At 46.6% G+C, this 18,567-nt stretch overlaps 1 protein-coding gene across 1 annotated transcript in view; it reads right to left on the reverse strand.

Moving 5' to 3' along the window:
* Positions 1-2,194: 2,194 nt before the first annotated feature.
* The window catches only part of SMARCA5 (SNF2 related chromatin remodeling ATPase 5), a 122,484-nt gene continuing 106,111 nt past the window's right edge, over positions 2,195-18,567 (reverse strand). Inside the window, exons 21-24 of the mRNA XM_075348146.1 lie at positions 6,213-6,331; positions 5,907-6,119; positions 5,562-5,672; positions 2,195-2,614 (exon numbers count right to left, since the gene is read on the reverse strand). Coding sequence (XP_075204261.1) covers positions 2,549-2,614; positions 5,562-5,672; positions 5,907-6,119; positions 6,213-6,331 — 509 coding nt within the window. The 3' untranslated portion in view covers positions 2,195-2,548. The remainder of the gene's footprint in view (positions 2,615-5,561; positions 5,673-5,906; positions 6,120-6,212; positions 6,332-18,567) is intronic.

Below are 18,567 nucleotides of genomic sequence, written 5' to 3' on the forward strand. Positions count from 1 at the left end.
GCGCTCCTTGCCTTCCGAGTCCTGCTGTGTGCCCAAACATTTGATTACCACCACATATTGGGTATCTGCGTACTCAGGAGAAAATGCACGATACATTTTATGATGGATTTTTCCTGATACCCTTGTGAAAATACTAATTTTTATGGCTAAAGTAACATTTTTGTGTTAAAAAAGTAAAATTTTCATTTTTTCTTCTACATTGCTTTGGTTGCTGTGAAGCTCCTAAAGGGTTAATAAACTTCTTGGATGTGGTTTTGAGCAGAGTGAGGGGTGCAGATTTTAGAATTGGGTCACTTTTGGGTATTTTATGTCGCCTAGGTTTCTCAAATCACTCCAAATGTGATGTGGTAGCTAAAAAATTTTTTTTTGTAAATTTTGTTGGAAAAATGAGAAATTGGTGATGAACTTTGAACCCTTCTAACTTCCTGACGGAAATTTTTTTTTTTTCAAAAATTGCGCTGATGTAAAGTAGACATGTGGGAAATGTTATTTAGTAACTTTTTTGTGTGACATATCTCTCAGATTTATGGGCATAAAATTTCAAATTTTGAAAATTGCAAAATTTTCAAAATTTTCGCCAAATTTCCGAAATTTTCACAAATAAACGCAAAACATATCGGCCTAAATTTACCACTGACATGAAGTACAATATGTCACGAAAAAACAATCTCAGAATCGCCAGGATCCGTTGAAGTGTTCCAGAGTTATAACCTGTCAAAGTGACACTGGTCAAAATTGCAAAAAATGGCCGGGTCTTTAAGGTGAAAACAGGCTGGGGGCTGAAGGGGTTAAATAAGGTCTAGATTCAATCTTTCTTAATCAGGATAATGTGCCCTAATGAGAATAATAACGCCAATTCTAATAGCCCCTATAGATCAAAAAGTATTTTTAATGTATAAAATAAGTACTTAAGGGGGAGTTAAAGTCTGTAGTGTTAAATTAAACCGATCTCATGAAAAGCCCGCATATATAGATATAATTAAAGTCCCAAGGACAGTAGGTCACAAATAAGTCCCAAATAATAAAGTATATCTCAAATCGTAAAAATTTTAAAATTTAAGGTAATAATATTCACAGATATTTTATTAAGGGGGGACTGTGGAGGTCACCTGAGCTGTAGTATGTTTGTTTAAACGTAATAAGAATATCTGTGTATATAAATAATCAAAATGTAGATGTAGTTGTATAATTATCTGTCTGTCTGTCTATGTAGCCATCGTACAGACCTATAGTATAATTCAAAGTTGTATAATCATGAAGGAGTTAACCAAAGATGATGAAGCCAGAATGTGAAGCTGCAAAGTCTTATCAGTAATGTTCACACAAAAGGAATGTACGGGAGGGCAGGAGTATGATGTGAAAAATAGGGGAGTGAAAGCACTCCTTCGTTAGCTTTAAGGTTATTTATGCTTACTTACTGTATAATTGGATCTATCGAATTAAACTAGTTCAGTTGATGACGCTGGCTGAAAAGAGAGCATGTCTGTATTCTTTGTCTTATATACATTGATATATATTGGCACTGATATACAGCTAATACGGCACAGTCTCTGGATATCCCAAATGAAGACTCCATTAGCAGTCTTCAACGCAAATTCCTCCCTTGACAGTTAGACGATATTTCATGCAAAAAATGTGTATTACATGACATTGCCGCTTCATAATTTCTTTAATACCCCTGATATTCATCTTTAAAACCTTTAAATATTTCTCATTTGTGAAAAAAAATTGATGAATTGCATTTTTTTTTTACTTCAGATCTGGAACCAGCACCTTTTATTTGGGTAAAAATAAGCAAAAAATACTTAGGTCGGCAGAAACATTTTCCAAATGTAGATCAGTGTAAGCAAACAAAAGCTTTTACTCCTCTATAATTTATAAGCAGAGCAACATTCTTAGGATACATGGGATTGCAAAAAAAAAAAAAGGGGGGGATAGCTCTTATAAGAAATTTATGACATACTATTAATATGAAGTAAATAATGGGAATAACTCAACCTCATGGCTTTCTTGAGAGCTGTACAATCAGACAATGTGGCACCAAAACCAGAGAAGGTTGTGCACTCTTTGCCATAAGAGATCATATTTTTGAAAACTTAATGAGGTCTACATTCTAGGCGTACTTTATTTTTATTTTTTTTTTTAAATGATAACACATAAGCAAACATTTAGGAATTAACCAGACAAAAAAAAAAAAAAAAATTTCTGCACAAAGCCACCAGAGTATTAAAAAAAAAAAAAAAAAATAAATAGTTTTTACAATTACATTATATGATCGCAATTTAGAAGGAAATAAAGCACACATTACCAATAACACATTTCACGAAGTCTATTTTATTACTTCAAATGTTAATGGTAAAAAAATGCCCAGCACAGCTGTCTCATTTAAAAAAGGAGGGTTAACTACAATAAGTACGTCCCTAGTATAATAAACAGATGAACCTGATGTCGTTGAATGACATAATAGTCGATAAGTGTACAGTACATCTTATGAAGACCCGTAAAGCAAAGTACTACTTCTGAAATTTATTAAATACAAAATATACACTCAAAGCTTAAGCTTCTTTCTCCTTCCTCTGCCATCTGGCCCACCATCCATCTTCCGTTTTTGACCCTGCAAAAAGAAAAGGTTTTGATTGAATACTATAATTCAACATGACAGTGACATCATACCAGTCTCCTTCAGCTCCAAGTGAAAAGCAAGCAGTGCAATAGTAAAAGATGGCTGACTGATTAGAACAGACCCTTTAATGGACACTTGCAGCATTCAGATATGAAACTTCAGACAAGTGTCTAAGGCTACTTTCACACTTGCGTTGGACGGCTTCCGTAGCATTGCGTTGTGTGACGGATGACACGAATGCGTTGCATATAGTGGCACAACGGATGCTACGGACCGTACAAAACTGAAAGATTTTTATATACTTTTTTTTCTTCTTTACAGTTTTACAGCAGACTATTGTGAACGATCAGCTGATCGCTCAAAAGCCGGCGGCTGGTCGCTCAGCTGAGCGCTGTCACTTGCCGGCGGCCAGGCATGCCGGCGCTCAGCTGAGCGCTGTCACTAGCCGGCGGGCGCTCAGCTGAGCGCTCTCACATGCCGATGGCCAGGCATGCCGGCGGGTGGGCGCTCAGCTGAACGTTCGGCCACCGCGAGACAAAATAAAGTTTGTGATTTAAAAAAAAAAAAAAAAAGGGAGCATGCGCAGTGAAATTCTGAGGATTCCGCTGCTCAAATAAAGTTATATGCTGCGTTCCTCCCGCTGGGCGGAAGTAACGGAGAGTTGCCCAGCGGAAGCAACGCAGGTCCTTTTGGCACAATCAGTCATCCATACAAGTCTATGGGAAACAGCGGAATCCGTTAACGGATTCCGCTGTTTTCCAGAAGGGCGGATTGTAACGGAAGGAAAACAACGCAAGTGTGAAAGTACCCTAAGACTAACTAGCTAGAGAAGCATTTTAATATGCAAGAACCCTTGGATAAAAACTAAAATATCAGTTTGCAATAAAAGAGGCAACAAACCGCAGCGAGTATACTGAAGCCCCAATTCTAATGGGCACATTCTGGCCACATATTCCTTTTTAATCCAGTCATGCCGTAATCAGTTTTAATTTTCTTCCAAGAGTCAACTTGCCTGACGAAGGAGACAGTTTTGCCCTTCGAAACGCATCGGTTTTTTGGACCTCGGGTGAGCCCATAATGGCCATCGCCTGTGACGTCACTTGCAACTTTTGTATTCGATTTGTTTTGATCGGAGTACTACCAGCCGGAGTACTACCATCCGGAGTGCTCCAGCGTGTGTATCGCGTCCACTATCCTCTGCTGAAGGCAGCGCAACCAACAAGCCACTCACTTATGAAACCGGAATACAGATTTCCTTATTCATGATCACTTACAGCCTCTGATTTCAGGTATTCAGCTTCACTTCTGAATGTGTCTTTACTTGTTTATTTATTCCCTGCTTGTCAATAATTGGATTATCCAGATGAGATTAGCACTTTCTCATTATTTTACAGGGACTGACATCCCTGTTTTTGCTACACATTTACATTATCCTGTTGCCACATAGTCACACCAATCTGTTAGTATTTTTGGTTTGTGCTGATTCAGGACTTCATTTAGACTATCAATTGATGGCCGGTGATCAAAGATTGACTAAGTTCTTTGGTTTTTGGAAGGCTTTCACACAGGACCCCCAGTTTACTCACAGCTCCAGTATTGCATTAGCGCCAGTGTTTAATCTATTCATCTAAAATCATGACCTTTTATGATCATAGACAATTATAAGAATTAAAGGGATTCCGTCAGTCCAAGATGATCCACTGTGCAAACCAAGTACAGGCACTCATGCATCATAGTGGGACTAATTATTTAAATACACCTTCCTTTCTGCTTTGTTTCCATCACCTCCCTTCATGGATCCATGAAGCCAGAGCTTTTAGTCAAAGAAGATGTGAGGGTGAATATTGAGGTTAAACAAGCAGGTGGGTAGGTGTATTTACATGATTGCCCCATATGATGCACAAGCACCTCTACCTGGTTTGCATAACTATCCTATGCGGACAGTCTTCAAATGCAGTTGTAAAGGCCACGTCCCACTAAGCAACATCGCTAGCAACATCGCTGCTGAGACACGACTTTTGTGACGCAACGGCGATGTTGCGGTGTGTGACATCCAGCAACAACCTGGCCCCTGCTGTGAGGTCGCTGGTTGTTGCTGAATGTCCTGGGCCATTTTTTAGTTGTTGCTCTCCCGCTGTGAAGCACACATCGCTGTGTGTGACAGCGACAGAGCAACAACTGAATGTGCAGGGAGCAGGGAGCCGGCTTCTGCGGACACTGGTAACCACGGTAAACATCGGGTAACCAAGAAGACCTTTCCTTGGTTACCGGATATTTACCTTCGTTACCAGCGTCCGCCGCTCTCACGGTCAGTGCCGGCTCCCTGCACACATAGCCAGACTACACATCGGGTAATTAACCCGATGTGTACTCTGGCTAGGAGTGCAGGGAGCCAGGGCTACGCGGTGTGCGCTGGTAACCAAGGTAAGTATCGGGTTGGTTACCCGATATTTACCTTAGTTACCAAGCGCAGCATTGCTTCCACGCGTCGCTTCTGGCTGGGGGCTAGTCACTGGTTGCTGGTGAGATCTGCCTGTTTGACAGCTCACCAGCAACCAGTGTAGAGACGCTCCAGCGATCCCTGCCAGGTCAGGTTGCTGGTGGGATCGCTGGAGCGTCGCTTAGTGCGACGGTACCTTTAGAAAGCCAGTGGCATTTTAGAAGTTGGACAGCAGTGATCAAAGAAAGCTGCCATCAGCCATGAGTGCAAACTGAACAGGCAGTGTCTGCTGGGTATAATTCAAGCTGATGTTATACCTAGTCTACTGCGCACCAGATCTAGGATAAATCATACACTGTTGGCACACTTGCAACCCTTAACTCCAGGTGGCACACAATGAAAGCGACTTACACAGCTTCTAACACACAAAGCACTCCTTCATGGGAAAATGTGCTTGTGTAAAAAAGGTTTTAAAAAGAACCTCAACATAAAACTTACAGAAGGTGTTTTTGGTCCACGTTTCTTCTTCTCCGCTTTTTCCTTCTCCTCTAATTCAAGGTTTTCCCTTTCAATTAAAGTGATCAGAGTATTACATCTTCTTTGCAGCTCCTAGATATTGAAAAAAAATAAAAAAAATGTTTACAACTTATGTTTAGACCTTAAATGCAGTAAAATAAGATGAACCTAACCTTCACAAAGTATATGGGAAGAATAAAAAATGTATTCGCGACTTTAAAAAAGGTGTCAGTGATGTAGGTTAGTTCCCTTCATATTTTAGCAAGCAGGTAACATGCTACCAACAAGAACAAAGGAGAAATTTGCCACCTGCCAAAAACGTCTCACCATCGCAGTCCTTGACTTCAGGAACCAGTCAAATCTGAACTGGGGAGAGTTCCTGATGCATTGCCTGAGCTCATCATATACATTCTCTTTATCAAAACCAAGTTTGTGCAACATGCAGATGAGAAAGCGGTCTTCTTCCTCTGTATAATTCTTTCCCTTGTTGGTGCCATAAGATATTCGCAGCTGATGAAAAGGTGCCTTGTATCGACCAATCTGACAAAATAAAAGTGTATTATACAGTATTCTCAATATAAAAAGATACAAAACAATGTGTGAACACACAGAAGCAGTATAATATCCAGTTACCTTTGTGTCCAATGCTTTTTTGATGCTTATTCTCCTCTGTATCCTTGCTTCCCCCCTTTCTATCTGCGCCATGATTTTCTCTATATCTTGGAGTTCATTACATCTCTCCCAAAACACAGCTTTAAAAATAAAAAAATACATAAAATTAAAATAAATGGGGGGGGGGCAAAAAAACCGCAAACAAACAAAGATTTTAACATGCATATCCTATTTTTTAACCACTTAAGGACTGAGCAATTTTTCATTTTTGCACTCTTTCCCTTCTGAAGGCCATAGCCATTTATTTTACAGCTTGAAAAGCCAAGTGAGGGCTTGTTTTTGGATGAACTAGTTGTACTTTTGTATGACATCTCTATTTTGTCAGTTACCTGGAAATAGGATTGTCCAGGTCAGTATGATTACGTATGATTGTGCCTCCATTTCCTTCATAGATTGTAAGCTGTGAGCAGGACCCTCACTTCTCTTGGTATCTGTTGAATTGTGTTACTTGTTTCTCATTGTCTGTATATGGCCCCTCTGAATTGTTAAGTGCTGCGGTATATGTTGGCGCTATATAAAGAAATTACTACGAACATACCAAACTTGCAGAATTCATTTTTTTCTTTAAGTGTTGAAATTCGTTAAAAAAAAAAATAAAAATGTATATAATACATACACATATATATACATACACATACATATTTTTATATATATATATATATATATATATATATATATATATATGTATGTATATATATATGTGTGTGTGTGTGTGTGTGTGTTTGTGTGTGTATATACACACACGAAAAATATATATATATATATATATATATATATATATATATATATATATATATATATATATATATATATATATATATATATATATATATATATATATATATATATATATATATATATATATATATATATATATATATATATATATATATATATATATATATATATATATATATATATATATATACACATACATACACATATATACACACACATATACCGTATTTTTCGCTTTATAAGACGCACTTTTCCTCCCCAAATTTTGGGAGGAAAATGGGGGGTGCGTCTTATAAAGCGGTAGCGGGGGGGGGGGGCGATCGGGCGGGTGCCTGTGGCTGCATGCAAGCGCCCGGGTACCTGTACTTGCATGCAGCGGCAGCCGGGTACCCGTGGCTGTGTACGGGCGGCAGCGGGTGCTGTGTGGGGTCGGCAGCCAGGTACCTGTGCTTGCATGCGGTGGCAGACGGGTACCCATGGCTGTGTGCGGGCGGCAGCCGGGTGCTGTGTGCGAGCGGCAGTCGGGTGCCCGTGCAGGTACTCGGCTGCCGCCCTCACACAGTCACCCATCTGCCGCCCGCACACAGCCATGGGTACCCGGCTGCCACCGCACGCAAGCACAGGTACCCGGCGGCTTGTACGCAGAGTGGGCGGGCAGCTGTGCATGCGGGGCGGGCGGCTGTGCAGCTTACCAGTTGTCCGCAGTCCCACTTTCAAATGATGGCGCCGGTGGAGCTCTTGGATGAGAGCTCCATCTGCGCACGCGCTGCTCCGGGAGTCAGCGCGTGCGCAGATGGAGCCCTTGGATGAGAGCTCCATCTGCGCATGCGGCGCCATTACTTGAATCGGGACCGCGGACACACTCCACCACTGAGCCGTCGCCGCCGCTCCCACTACTGAGCCGCCGCCGCTGCCACCACTGAACCGGGACCGCGGACACACGCCACCACTGAGCAGTCCCTGCCGCTGCCACCACTGAGCAGTTGCCGCCGCTCCCACCACTGAGCCGCCGCTGCCACCACTGAACCGGGACCGCGGACACACGCCACCACTGAGCAGTCCCTGCCGCTGCCACCACTGAGCAGTTGCCGCCGCCGCTGCCACCACTGAATCGGGACCGCGGACACACGCCACCACTGAGCAGTCCCTGCCGCTGCCACCACTGAGCAGTTGCCGCCGCCGCTGCCACCACTGAATCGGGACCGCGGACACACGCCACCACTGAGCAGTCCCTGCCGCTGCCACCACTGAGCCGTCGCCGCCACTCCCACCACTGAGCCGTCGCCGCCGCTGCCACCACTGAACCGGGACCGCGGACACACTCCACCACTGAGCAGTCCATGCCACCACTGAGCAGTCGCCGCCGCCGCTGCCACCACTGAACCGGGACCGCGGACACTCACTGCACCGGCCTAACCACGGCACCTGCAACCACGGACCCCGCTGCCACTGACCTGCCGCGCCTGCCAGCACAACCTGTGCCTCCTGTGACCCCGCTTCACCACCACTGCTGCCCCCCTCCGGTAAGAGAACACCGGAGTATAAGACGGACCCCATTTTTCTTTTTTTTACCTTTTTTATGTCTAAGTTTGGGGTGCGTCTTATATTCCGGTGCGTCTTATAAAGCGAAAAATACGGTATATATATACACACACACACATATATATATATACATACATATATACACACACATATATACATACATATATACACACACATATATATACATACATATATACACACACATCATACATATATATATATATAATGTATGTATGTATGTATGTATGTATGTATGTATGTATGTATGTATGTATGTATGTATGTATGTATGTATGTATGTATATATATATATGTGTGTGTATGTGTGTGTGTACATACATACATACATACATACATACATACATACATACATACATACATACATACATACATACATACATACATACATACATACATACATACATACATACATACATACATACATACATACACACTCGTTTGAGTTGCTATTTTCTTAAGGCATTTTTATTTTTTGGTCAGTGGTGCTGTGGGAGAACTCTGTTTTGCGTGGTGGCGTGTTTATTATTTTGGGGTCGATACAACACTGATTGTTTCGAATTGTAATTTTTTTGTAGGATTGCGGCAACCAAAAACATTGATTTTTTTTCCCTTCTATTTACAGATCGGGATAATTGTGTATTTTCATAGATTGGACTTTTCCCAAACATGTTGACACCAAATGTGTATTTTTTATTTTTTTTTAACCCCTTCACAACCGGCCGATTTTTCACTTTCCGTTTTTTTTCGCCATTTTCTGAGACGTGTAAATTTTTTATTTTTCAGTCAATATGGTCATGTGATGGCTCATTTTTTGCAGAACGAGCTGTACTTTTAAATGAAACCATAGGTTTTACCATATAGTGTACTGGAAAACTGCAAAAAAATTCCAAATGCAGAAAAATTGCAAAAAGTGCGATAGCACTATTGTTTTTGCGATATTTTATTCACTGTGTTCACTAAATGGTAAAATTGATGTGTGGGTGTGTTGCCTCAGGTCAGTGCGAGTTCGTAGACACCAAACATGTATAGGTTTACTTTTATATAAGGGGTTAAAAAAATTCGGAAGTTTGTCTGAAAAAAATAGAGCACGTTTTACGCTATATTCCATGACCCATAGCGTTCTCATTTTTCGGGATCTATGGCTCAGTGACTGCTTATTTTTTGTGACTCGAGCTGACGTTTTTAACGGTAGCATTTTTGCGCAGATGCTACGTTTTGATCGCCTGTTATTGCATTTTGCGCAAAGTTGTGGCGACAAAAAAACGTAATTTTGGTGTTTGGAATTTTTTGCCGCTATGCCGTTTACTGATCAGATTAATTGATTTTATATTTTGATAGATCGGGCGTTTCTGAACGCGGCGATACCAAATGTGTGTATTTTTTTAACCCTTTAATTTTCAATGGGGCGAAAGGGGAGTGATTTGAACTTTTAGGTTTTGGTTTTTTTTTTTTAATTTTTTAAAACTTTTTTTTAACTTTTATTTTACTAGTCCCCCTAGGGGGCTATTGCGATAAGCAATCTGATCGCTCTGCACTACGTGCTGATCACAGCTATACAGCTGTAAACAGCAGATACGCTCACTTCCCGCTTCCCTGGCCTCCGTACAAAGCGTAATTGAAAGTGGTTCATGTCTAGCACAGGAGTTATCACATGACCCTGTGCTACCATGACAACCACCGGACGTCACGTGATCATGTCACGTGACTTCTAGTATCGGGCGGTAAGTAAAACTTTACCACGATCGCGTTTATAATGGCGCTGTCACATATTGACAGCGCCATTTCAGGGGTTAAACGGCACGAGCAGATAACTATTCTGCTCGTGCCTAGCAGGCTCACATCTCAGCTGTGAAAATCAGCTGAGATGTGCGCCGATCTCGGCATGCTGCTACTGGCAGACCGCGGGCAGTAATGTTATGACCGCTAGGACGTAATTTTACTGCCCACAGTCGTTAAGGGGTTAAATGACCCGGCTATCATAGCAACCCATCGGTTTCTTGCCATGTCATAGTAGGGAAGCCAACGGCCGCCCGAACTGAAATCTGTGCCACATCATTGCGCTTAAATGCCACAGTCAGCAGCAATCGGCAGGCACGCTGATCGCTGGTGTTAGAAGCAGATATCCACTATATAATTTAGCCGACATCTACCCTCAGAAGAGCGGGCTATGTTTGTCTGCATGAAATCAAGATCATGAAAAAAAAATACCCATCATGGGGGAGTTAAGGCAAGCATTAAAAATAAATTTACAAAATTGTTTTTTGTATCAAAATAATACCGAATAGGGTGTAATATAAACAAATACTGGTAGACCTGTATATATGGGAACAGCTTGCAATTTTCATTAACTGCTGGAACAAGAAGTAAAAAAGAGAATTTTGTTTACTTACCGTAAATTCTTTTTCTTATAGTTCTGTATTGGGAGACCCAGACATTGGGTGTATAGCTTCTGCCTCCGGAGGACACACAAAGTACTACACTAAATAGTGTAGCTCCTCCCTCTGAGCATATACACCCCCTGGAGAACCAGATCTAGCCAGTTTAGTGCAAAAGCTGAAGGAGAATAGCCACCCACAAGTAAAGACAGAGCAAGAACCGGAACAACCGGAGACTCTGTCCACGACAACAGCCGGTGATAACACGCGGAACAAGAAACTGCCAACAGGCAACAGGGAGGGTGCTGGGTCTCCCAATACGGAACTATAAGAAAAAGAATTTACGGTAAGTAAACAAAAAAACTGAGAAGTAGGCGGAGCCTAACTTCACAAATGGGCGACAGCCGCCTGAAGGATGCGTCTGCCCAAGCTCGCATCTGCCGAAGCATGAGCATGCACTTGGTAGTGCTTTGAAAAGGTATGCAGGCTAGTCCAAGTGGCAGCCTGACAGACTTGCTGAGCCGTAGCCTGGTGCCTGAAAGCCCAAGAGGCACCGACAGCTCTGGTCGAGTGTGCCTTGATCCCCGGCGGGGGAGGCACCTGAGTACACTGGTAGGCATCGGAAATGGCCGACCTAATCCTAAACGAGCTAAGGTCGGCTTAGAAGCAGAGAGGCCCTTACGCCGACCTGTGGTTAGCACAAAAAGAGAGGTGCACCGCCTAAGAGCAGCGGTGTGAGACACATAGATCCGGAGAGCACGCACCAGATCCAGAGTATACAACGCTTTTTCAAAGCGATGAACAGGAGCCGGACAAAAGGAAGGCAGGGAAATGTCCTGGTTAAGGTGGAAAGGAGAAACCACCTTAGGGAGAAAGTCCGGAGTCGGACGGAGAACCACCTTGTCTTGATGTAAAAACAAAAAAGGTGACTCCGAAGAGAGCGCAGCCAAATCAGAGACTCTACTGAGGGAAGTTATGGCCACTAGAAGAAGGGAATTTTGTTTACTTACCGTAAATTCCTTTTCTTCTAGCTCCTATTGGGAAACCCAGACAATTGGGTGTATAGCTTCTGCCTCCGGAGGCCACACAAAGTATTACACTGAAAAGTGTAACCCCTCCCCTCTGCCTATACACCCTCCCGTGCATCACGGGCTCCTCAGTTTTGGTGCAAAAGCAGGAAGGAGGAAACTTATAAATTGGTCTAAGGTAAATTCAATCCGAAGGATGTTCGGAGAACTGAAACCATGAACCAAAAGAACAATTCAACATGAACAATATGTGTACACAAAAGAACAACAGCCCGAAGGGAACAGGGGCGGGTGCTGGGTCTCCCAATAGGAGCTAGAAGAAAAGGAATTTACGGTAAGTAAACAAAAATCCCTTCTTCTTTGTCGCTCCATTGGGAGACCCAGACAATTGGGACGTCCAAAAGCAGTCCCTGGGTGGGTAAAAGAATACCTCGATAAAAAGAGCCGAAAAACGGCCCCCTCTTACAGGTGGGCGACCGCCGCCTGAAGGACTCGCCTACCTAGGCTGGCATCTGCCGAAGCATAGGCATGCACCTGATAGTGTTTCGTGAAAGTGTGCAGACTCGACCAGGTAGCCGCCTGACACACCTGCTGAGCCGTAGCCTGGTGCCGCAATGCCCAGGATGCACCCACGGCTCTGGTAGAATGGGCCTTCAGCCCTGAAGGAATCGGAAGCCCAGAAGAACGGTAGGCTTCAAGAATCGGTTCCTTGATCCACCGAGCCAAGGTTGACTTGGAAGCCTGCGACCCCTTACGCTGGCCAGCGACAAGGACAAAGAGCGCATCAGAACGGCGCAGGGGCGCCGTGCGAGAAATGTAGAGCCGAAGTGCTCTCACCAGATCTAACAAGTGCAAATCCTTTTCACATTGGTGAACTGGATGAGGGCAAAAGGAAGGTAAGGAGATATCCTGATTGAGATGAAAAGGGGATACCACCTTAGGGAGAAATTCCGGGACCGGACGCAGAACCACCTTATCCTGGTGAAACACCAGGAAGGGGGCTTTGCATGACAGCGCTGCTAGCTCAGACACCCTCCGAAGTGATGTGACTGCCACTAGGAAGGCCACCTTCTGCGAAAGGCGCGATAGAGAAACATCCCGCATCGGCTCGAAAGGTGGTTTCTGAAGAGCCGTTAGCACCCTGTTAAGATCCCAGGGTTCCAGCGGACGCTTGTAAGGTGGGACTATGTGGCAAACTCCCTGCAGGAACGTGCGGACCTGCGGAAGCCTGGCTAGACGCTTTTGAAAAAACACGGAAAGCGCCGATACTTGTCCCTTGAGAGAGCCGACAGACAAACCCTTGTCCATTCCGGATTGAAGGAAAGAAAGAAAAGTGGGTAAGGCAAACGGCCAGGGGGTAAAACCCCGATCAGAGCACCAGGATAAGAAGATCCTCCAAGCCCTGTGATAGATCTTGGCGGACGTTTGTTTCCTGGCCTGTCTCATGGTGGCAATGACATCTTGAGATAACCCTGAGGACGCTAGGAGCCAGGACTCAATGGCCACACAGTCAGGTTGAGGGCCGCAGAATTCAGATGGAAAAATGGCCCTTGAGACAGCAAGTCTGGACGGTCTGGGAGTGCCCACGGTTGACCCACCGTGAGGTGCCACAGATCCGGGTACCACGACCTCCTCGGCCAGTCTGGAGCGACGAGGATGGCGCGGCGGCAGTCGGACCTGATCTTGCGTAACACTCTGGGCAGCAGTGCCAGAGGAGGAAATACATAAGGCAGTCGAAACTGCGACCAATCCTGAACTAATGCGTCCGCCGCCAGAGCTCTGTGATCTTGAGACCGTGCCATGAATGCCGGGACTTTGTTGTTGTGCCGAGACGCCATGAGGTCGACGTCCGGCGTTCCCCAGCAGCAACAGATCTCTTGAAACACGTCCGGGTGAAGAGACCATTCCCCTGCGTCCATGCCCTGGCGACTGAGAAAGTCTGCTTCCCAGTTTTCTACGCCCGGGATGTGAACTGCGGAGATGGTGGAGGCTGTGGCTTCCGCCCACAGCAGAATCTGCCGAACTTCTTGGAAGGCCTGACGACTGCGTGTGCCGCCCTGGTGGTTGATGTACGCGACCGCCGTGGCGTTGTCCGACTGTATGCGGATCTGTCTGCCCTCCAGCCACCGATGGAACGCCTTTAGGGCTAGATACACTGCCCTTATCTCCAGAACATTGATCTGAAGGGAGGACTCTGTCGGAGTCCAGGTTCCCTGAGCCCTGTGGTGGAGGAAGACCGCTCCCCACCCTGACAGACTCGCGTCCGTCGTGACCACAGCCCAGGATGGGGGCAGGAAGGATTTTCCCTTCGACAAGGAAGTGGGAAGAAGCCACCACTGAAGAGAGGTTTTGGCTGCCAGTGAAAGAGAGACGTTCCTGTCTAGGGACGTCGACCTCCTGTCCCATTTGCGGAGAATGTCCCATTGAAGTGGACGCAGATGAAACTGCGCAAAGGGAACTGCCTCCATTGCTGCCACCATCTTCCCTAGGAAGTGCATGAGGCGCCTCAAGGGGTGTGACTGGGTCCGAAGGAGAGAGTGCACCCCTGTCTGCAGCGAACGCTGTTTGTCCAGCGGAAGCTTCACTATCGCTGAGAGAGTATGAAACTCCATCCCGAGGTAAGTCAGTGATTGGGTCGGTGTCAATTTTGACTTTGGGAAATTGATGATCCACCCGAACCTCTGGAGAGTCTCCAGAGCAATGGCCAGGCTGTGTTGACATGCCACCCGGGAGGGTGCCTTGACTAGGAGATCGTCTAAGTAAGGGATCACCGAGTGGCCCTGAGAGTGTAGGACCCCCACCACGGATGCCATGACCTTGGTGAAGACCCGTGGGGCTGTCGCCAGGCCGAAAGGCAGTGCCACAAACTGAAGGTGTTCGTCCCCGATGGCGAAACGCAGGAAGCGTTGATGCTCTGGTGCAATCGGCACATGGAGATAAGCATCCCTGATGTCGATTGATGCTAGGAAGTCTCCTTGGGACATCGAGGCGATGACAGAACGGAGAGATTCCATCCGGAACCGTCTGGTTCTCACGTGTCTGTTGAGCAGTTTGAGGTCCAGAATGGGGCGGAATGATCCGTCCTTTTTTGGCACCACGAACAAGTTGGAGTAAAAACCGCGATGTTCTTGAATGGGAACGGGAATCACAACTCCTTCTGCCTTCAGAGTGTTCACCGCCTGAAAAAGTGCATCGGCTCGCTCGGGGGCGGAGATGTTCTGAAGAAACGAGTCGGAGGACGAGAGCTGAGCTCTATCCTGTAACCGTGCGACAGAATGTCTCTCACCCATCGGTCTTGGACATGTGGCCACCAGGCGTCGCAAAAGCGGGAGAGCCTGCCACCGACCGAGGATGCGGTTTGGGGAGGCCGAAAGTCATGAGGAGGCCGCCTTGGAGGCGGTTCCTCCGGCGGTCTTTGGAGGACGTGACTTAGACCGCCATGCAGAAGAGTTCCTCTGGCCCTTCTCTGACCTGTTGGACGTGGAGGATTGGGACCTGGCTGAGGGCCGAAAGGACCGAAACCTCGATTTAATTTTTCGTTGCTGAGGTCTGTTTGGTTTGGACTGGGGTAAGGACGAGTCCTTTCCCTTGGATTGTTTAATAATTTCATCCAATTGCTCGCCAAACAAACGGTCGCCAGAAAATGGCAAACCGGTTAAGAACTTCTTGGAAGCAGAGTCTGCCTTCCATTCGCGTAGCCACATGGCCCTGCGGACTGCCACCGAATTGGCGGACGCTACCGCTGTACGGCTCGCTGAGTCCAGGACGGCGTTCATGGCGTAGGACGAAAAAGCCGATGCCTGAGAAGTCAAAGACACAACTTGCGGAGCAGAGGTACGTGTGACTGCATTAATCTCAGACAGACAAGCTGAGATAGCTTGGAGTGCCCACACGGCTGCAAAGGCCGGAGCAAAAGACGCGCCTATGGCTTCATAGATGGATTTCATCAGGAGCTCTATTTGCCTGTCAGTGGCATCCTTGAGCGATGAACCATCTGCCACTGATACTACGGATCTAGCCGCCAGCCTAGAGACTGGAGGATCCACCTTGGGACACTGAGCCCAACCCTTAACTACGTCAGGGGGGGAAGGGGTAACGTGTGTCATTAAGGCGCTTAGTAAAGCGCTTGTCCGGAAATGCTCTGTGCTTCTGGACAGCATCTCTGAAGTTAGAGTGATCGAAAAACGCACTCCGTGTACGTTTGGGAAACCTAAACTGGTGTTTCTCCTGCTGTGAAGCAGACTCCTCTATAGGTGGAGTTGGGGGAGAAAGATCTAGGACCTGGTTGATGGACGCTATAAGGTCATTTACTATGGCGTCCCCTTCAGGTGTATCAAGATTGAGAGCAACGTCAGGATCAGAGCCCTGAGCTGCGACCTCCGCCTCATCCTCCAGAGAGTCCTCATGCTGAGACCCAATCTGGACTGCAAGGCTTCTAGTATCTTAGCAGACCATTTGTCCATAGATTGAGCCATGGACTGTGAAAGCGACTCAGAGTTTCTCAGCCAAAACTGCAAACTCTGTCCCTGCCACCTGGACAGTGGAAGCCGGCGGTTCTACCTGAGCCGAGGGTCCCACCAGTGCCCGAGGCTCCGGCTGAGTGAGTGCCACAGGGGCCGAGCATTGCACACAGTGAGGGTAGGTGGAACCTGCAGGTAACATAGCCGCACAAGAGGTACAGGTTGCAAAATAAGCCTGTGCCTTGGCACCCTTGCTCTTTGCGGACGACATGCTGTTGTCTCCTCTGAGAGTGATCACTGAGGGTATATAGCCAAAAGCAAAACAATGCGGCCGAACAGAGAAAATTATATATATATATATACATATATATACACATATATATACACATATATATACATATATATATATACATATATATACATATATACACACACACACTTCGGCACCGGTGTGGCTTACCGACCGTCGAAAGCGGTTGTGTGTCCACCAGATTCCCAGCCTGGGCCTCCCAGAGCTGTAGAGCTCGTTCTGAAATCCTCCACCGGCAGAAGTGATTGTAACAATGGCTGCCAGAGCTCTCAGGGGAGGAGGGAGCCGTGGGCGTGACTAATAAAGTGCGGGAATCTGGTGCCCCACAGTGCTCAGTGAGGGGGGAGGAGAACACCTAAGTATGCTCCAGCCTTCACTGCCGACGTCCAGTCGACCGTCCCGCCCTTACCCCTGACTGGCAGGCCCGGGGGCGGGAGTTATGGTACTAGGCCGCAGAAGCCGGGGACTAAATTTAATAACGCGGCCGGCAAACAGGCGCGGTCGGCGCGGTAGTCCCGGTCGTCACAAAAAAACAGCAGCCGCTGCAGCGTCTGTAACACAGGCGCTCCATGCACCGTCCCCAAGGGGACACAGAGTACATTATAGATGCAGGGCCTGTCCCTGATGATACTCAGTCTCCTGTCCGTCAGATTCCCTCAGGGGCTGCGGAGGGAGCCCGGTCCCAGTGAATGGTGACCGGTTAGGATCCCACTTCTCCCAGAGCCTCTAAGGGATGGGGAAGGAAAAACGGCATGTGGCTCCAGCCTTTGTACCCGCAATGGGTACCTCAACCTTGACAGCACCGCCGACTTAGTGGGGTGAGAAGGGAGCATGCCGGGGGCCCTGTTAGGGCCCTCTTTTCTTCCATCCGATACAATCAGCAGCTGCTGCTGACTAAAATGGGAGCTTGAGTGAATGTGTGCCTCCTTCAACACAAAGCATAAAACTGAGGAGCCCGTGATGCACGGGAGGGTGTATAGGCAGAGGGGAGGGGTTACACTTTTTAAAGTGTAATACTTTGTGTGGCCTCCGGAGGCAGAAGCTATACACCCAATTGTCTGGGTCTCCCAATGGAGCGACAAAGAAAGACCACTTTCTGTGAAAGACGAAACAAAGAAACCTCCCTAAGAGGCTCAAAGGGGGGTTTCTGCAAGGCCGTGAGGACCAAATTGAGGTCCCAGGGATCCAAGGGCCGCCGATAAGGCGGAATGATGTGAGACGCGCCCTGCATGAAGGTGCGCACTTGAGCCAGCCGGGCGATACGCCGCTGGAACAGTACGGACAGAGCAGAGACTTGTCCCTTGAGGGAATTGAGGGATAGTCCTAGCTGCAGACCGGACTGTAGAAAGGACAGAAGGGTCGGCAAGGAAAAAGGCCAAGGAGCATGGCCGGAAGAGCGACACCAGGACAGGAAAATTCTCCAAGTCCTGTGATAGATTTTGTCCAAGGAAGACTTCCGAGCCCGAGTCATAGTGGAGAGGACTTCAGGGGGGATACCAGAAGCAGTCAAGATCCAGGACTCAAGAGCCACGCCGTCAATCTGAGAGCCGCAGAATTCTGGCGGAAAAACGGACCTTGTGAGAGAAGGTCTGGACGGTCCGGAAGATGCCACGGCACCTCTACGGACAGATGGATCAGGTCTGGGTACCAAGCTCGCCTGGGCCAGTCCGGAGCAATGAGGATGACCCGACGGCCCTCCATTCTGATCTTGCGCAGAACTCTGGGCAAGAGAGCTAGAGGGGGAAACACGTAGGACAGACGAAACTGGGACCAATCTTGAACCAGAGCGTCCGCTGCAAAGGCCTGAGGATCGTGGGAGCGAGACACGTAAAGCGGAACCTT

The sequence above is a fragment of the Anomaloglossus baeobatrachus genome, chromosome 1 (genome assembly GCF_048569485.1).
Source record: "Anomaloglossus baeobatrachus isolate aAnoBae1 chromosome 1, aAnoBae1.hap1, whole genome shotgun sequence".
NCBI classification, from domain to species: domain Eukaryota; kingdom Metazoa; phylum Chordata; class Amphibia; order Anura; family Aromobatidae; genus Anomaloglossus; species Anomaloglossus baeobatrachus.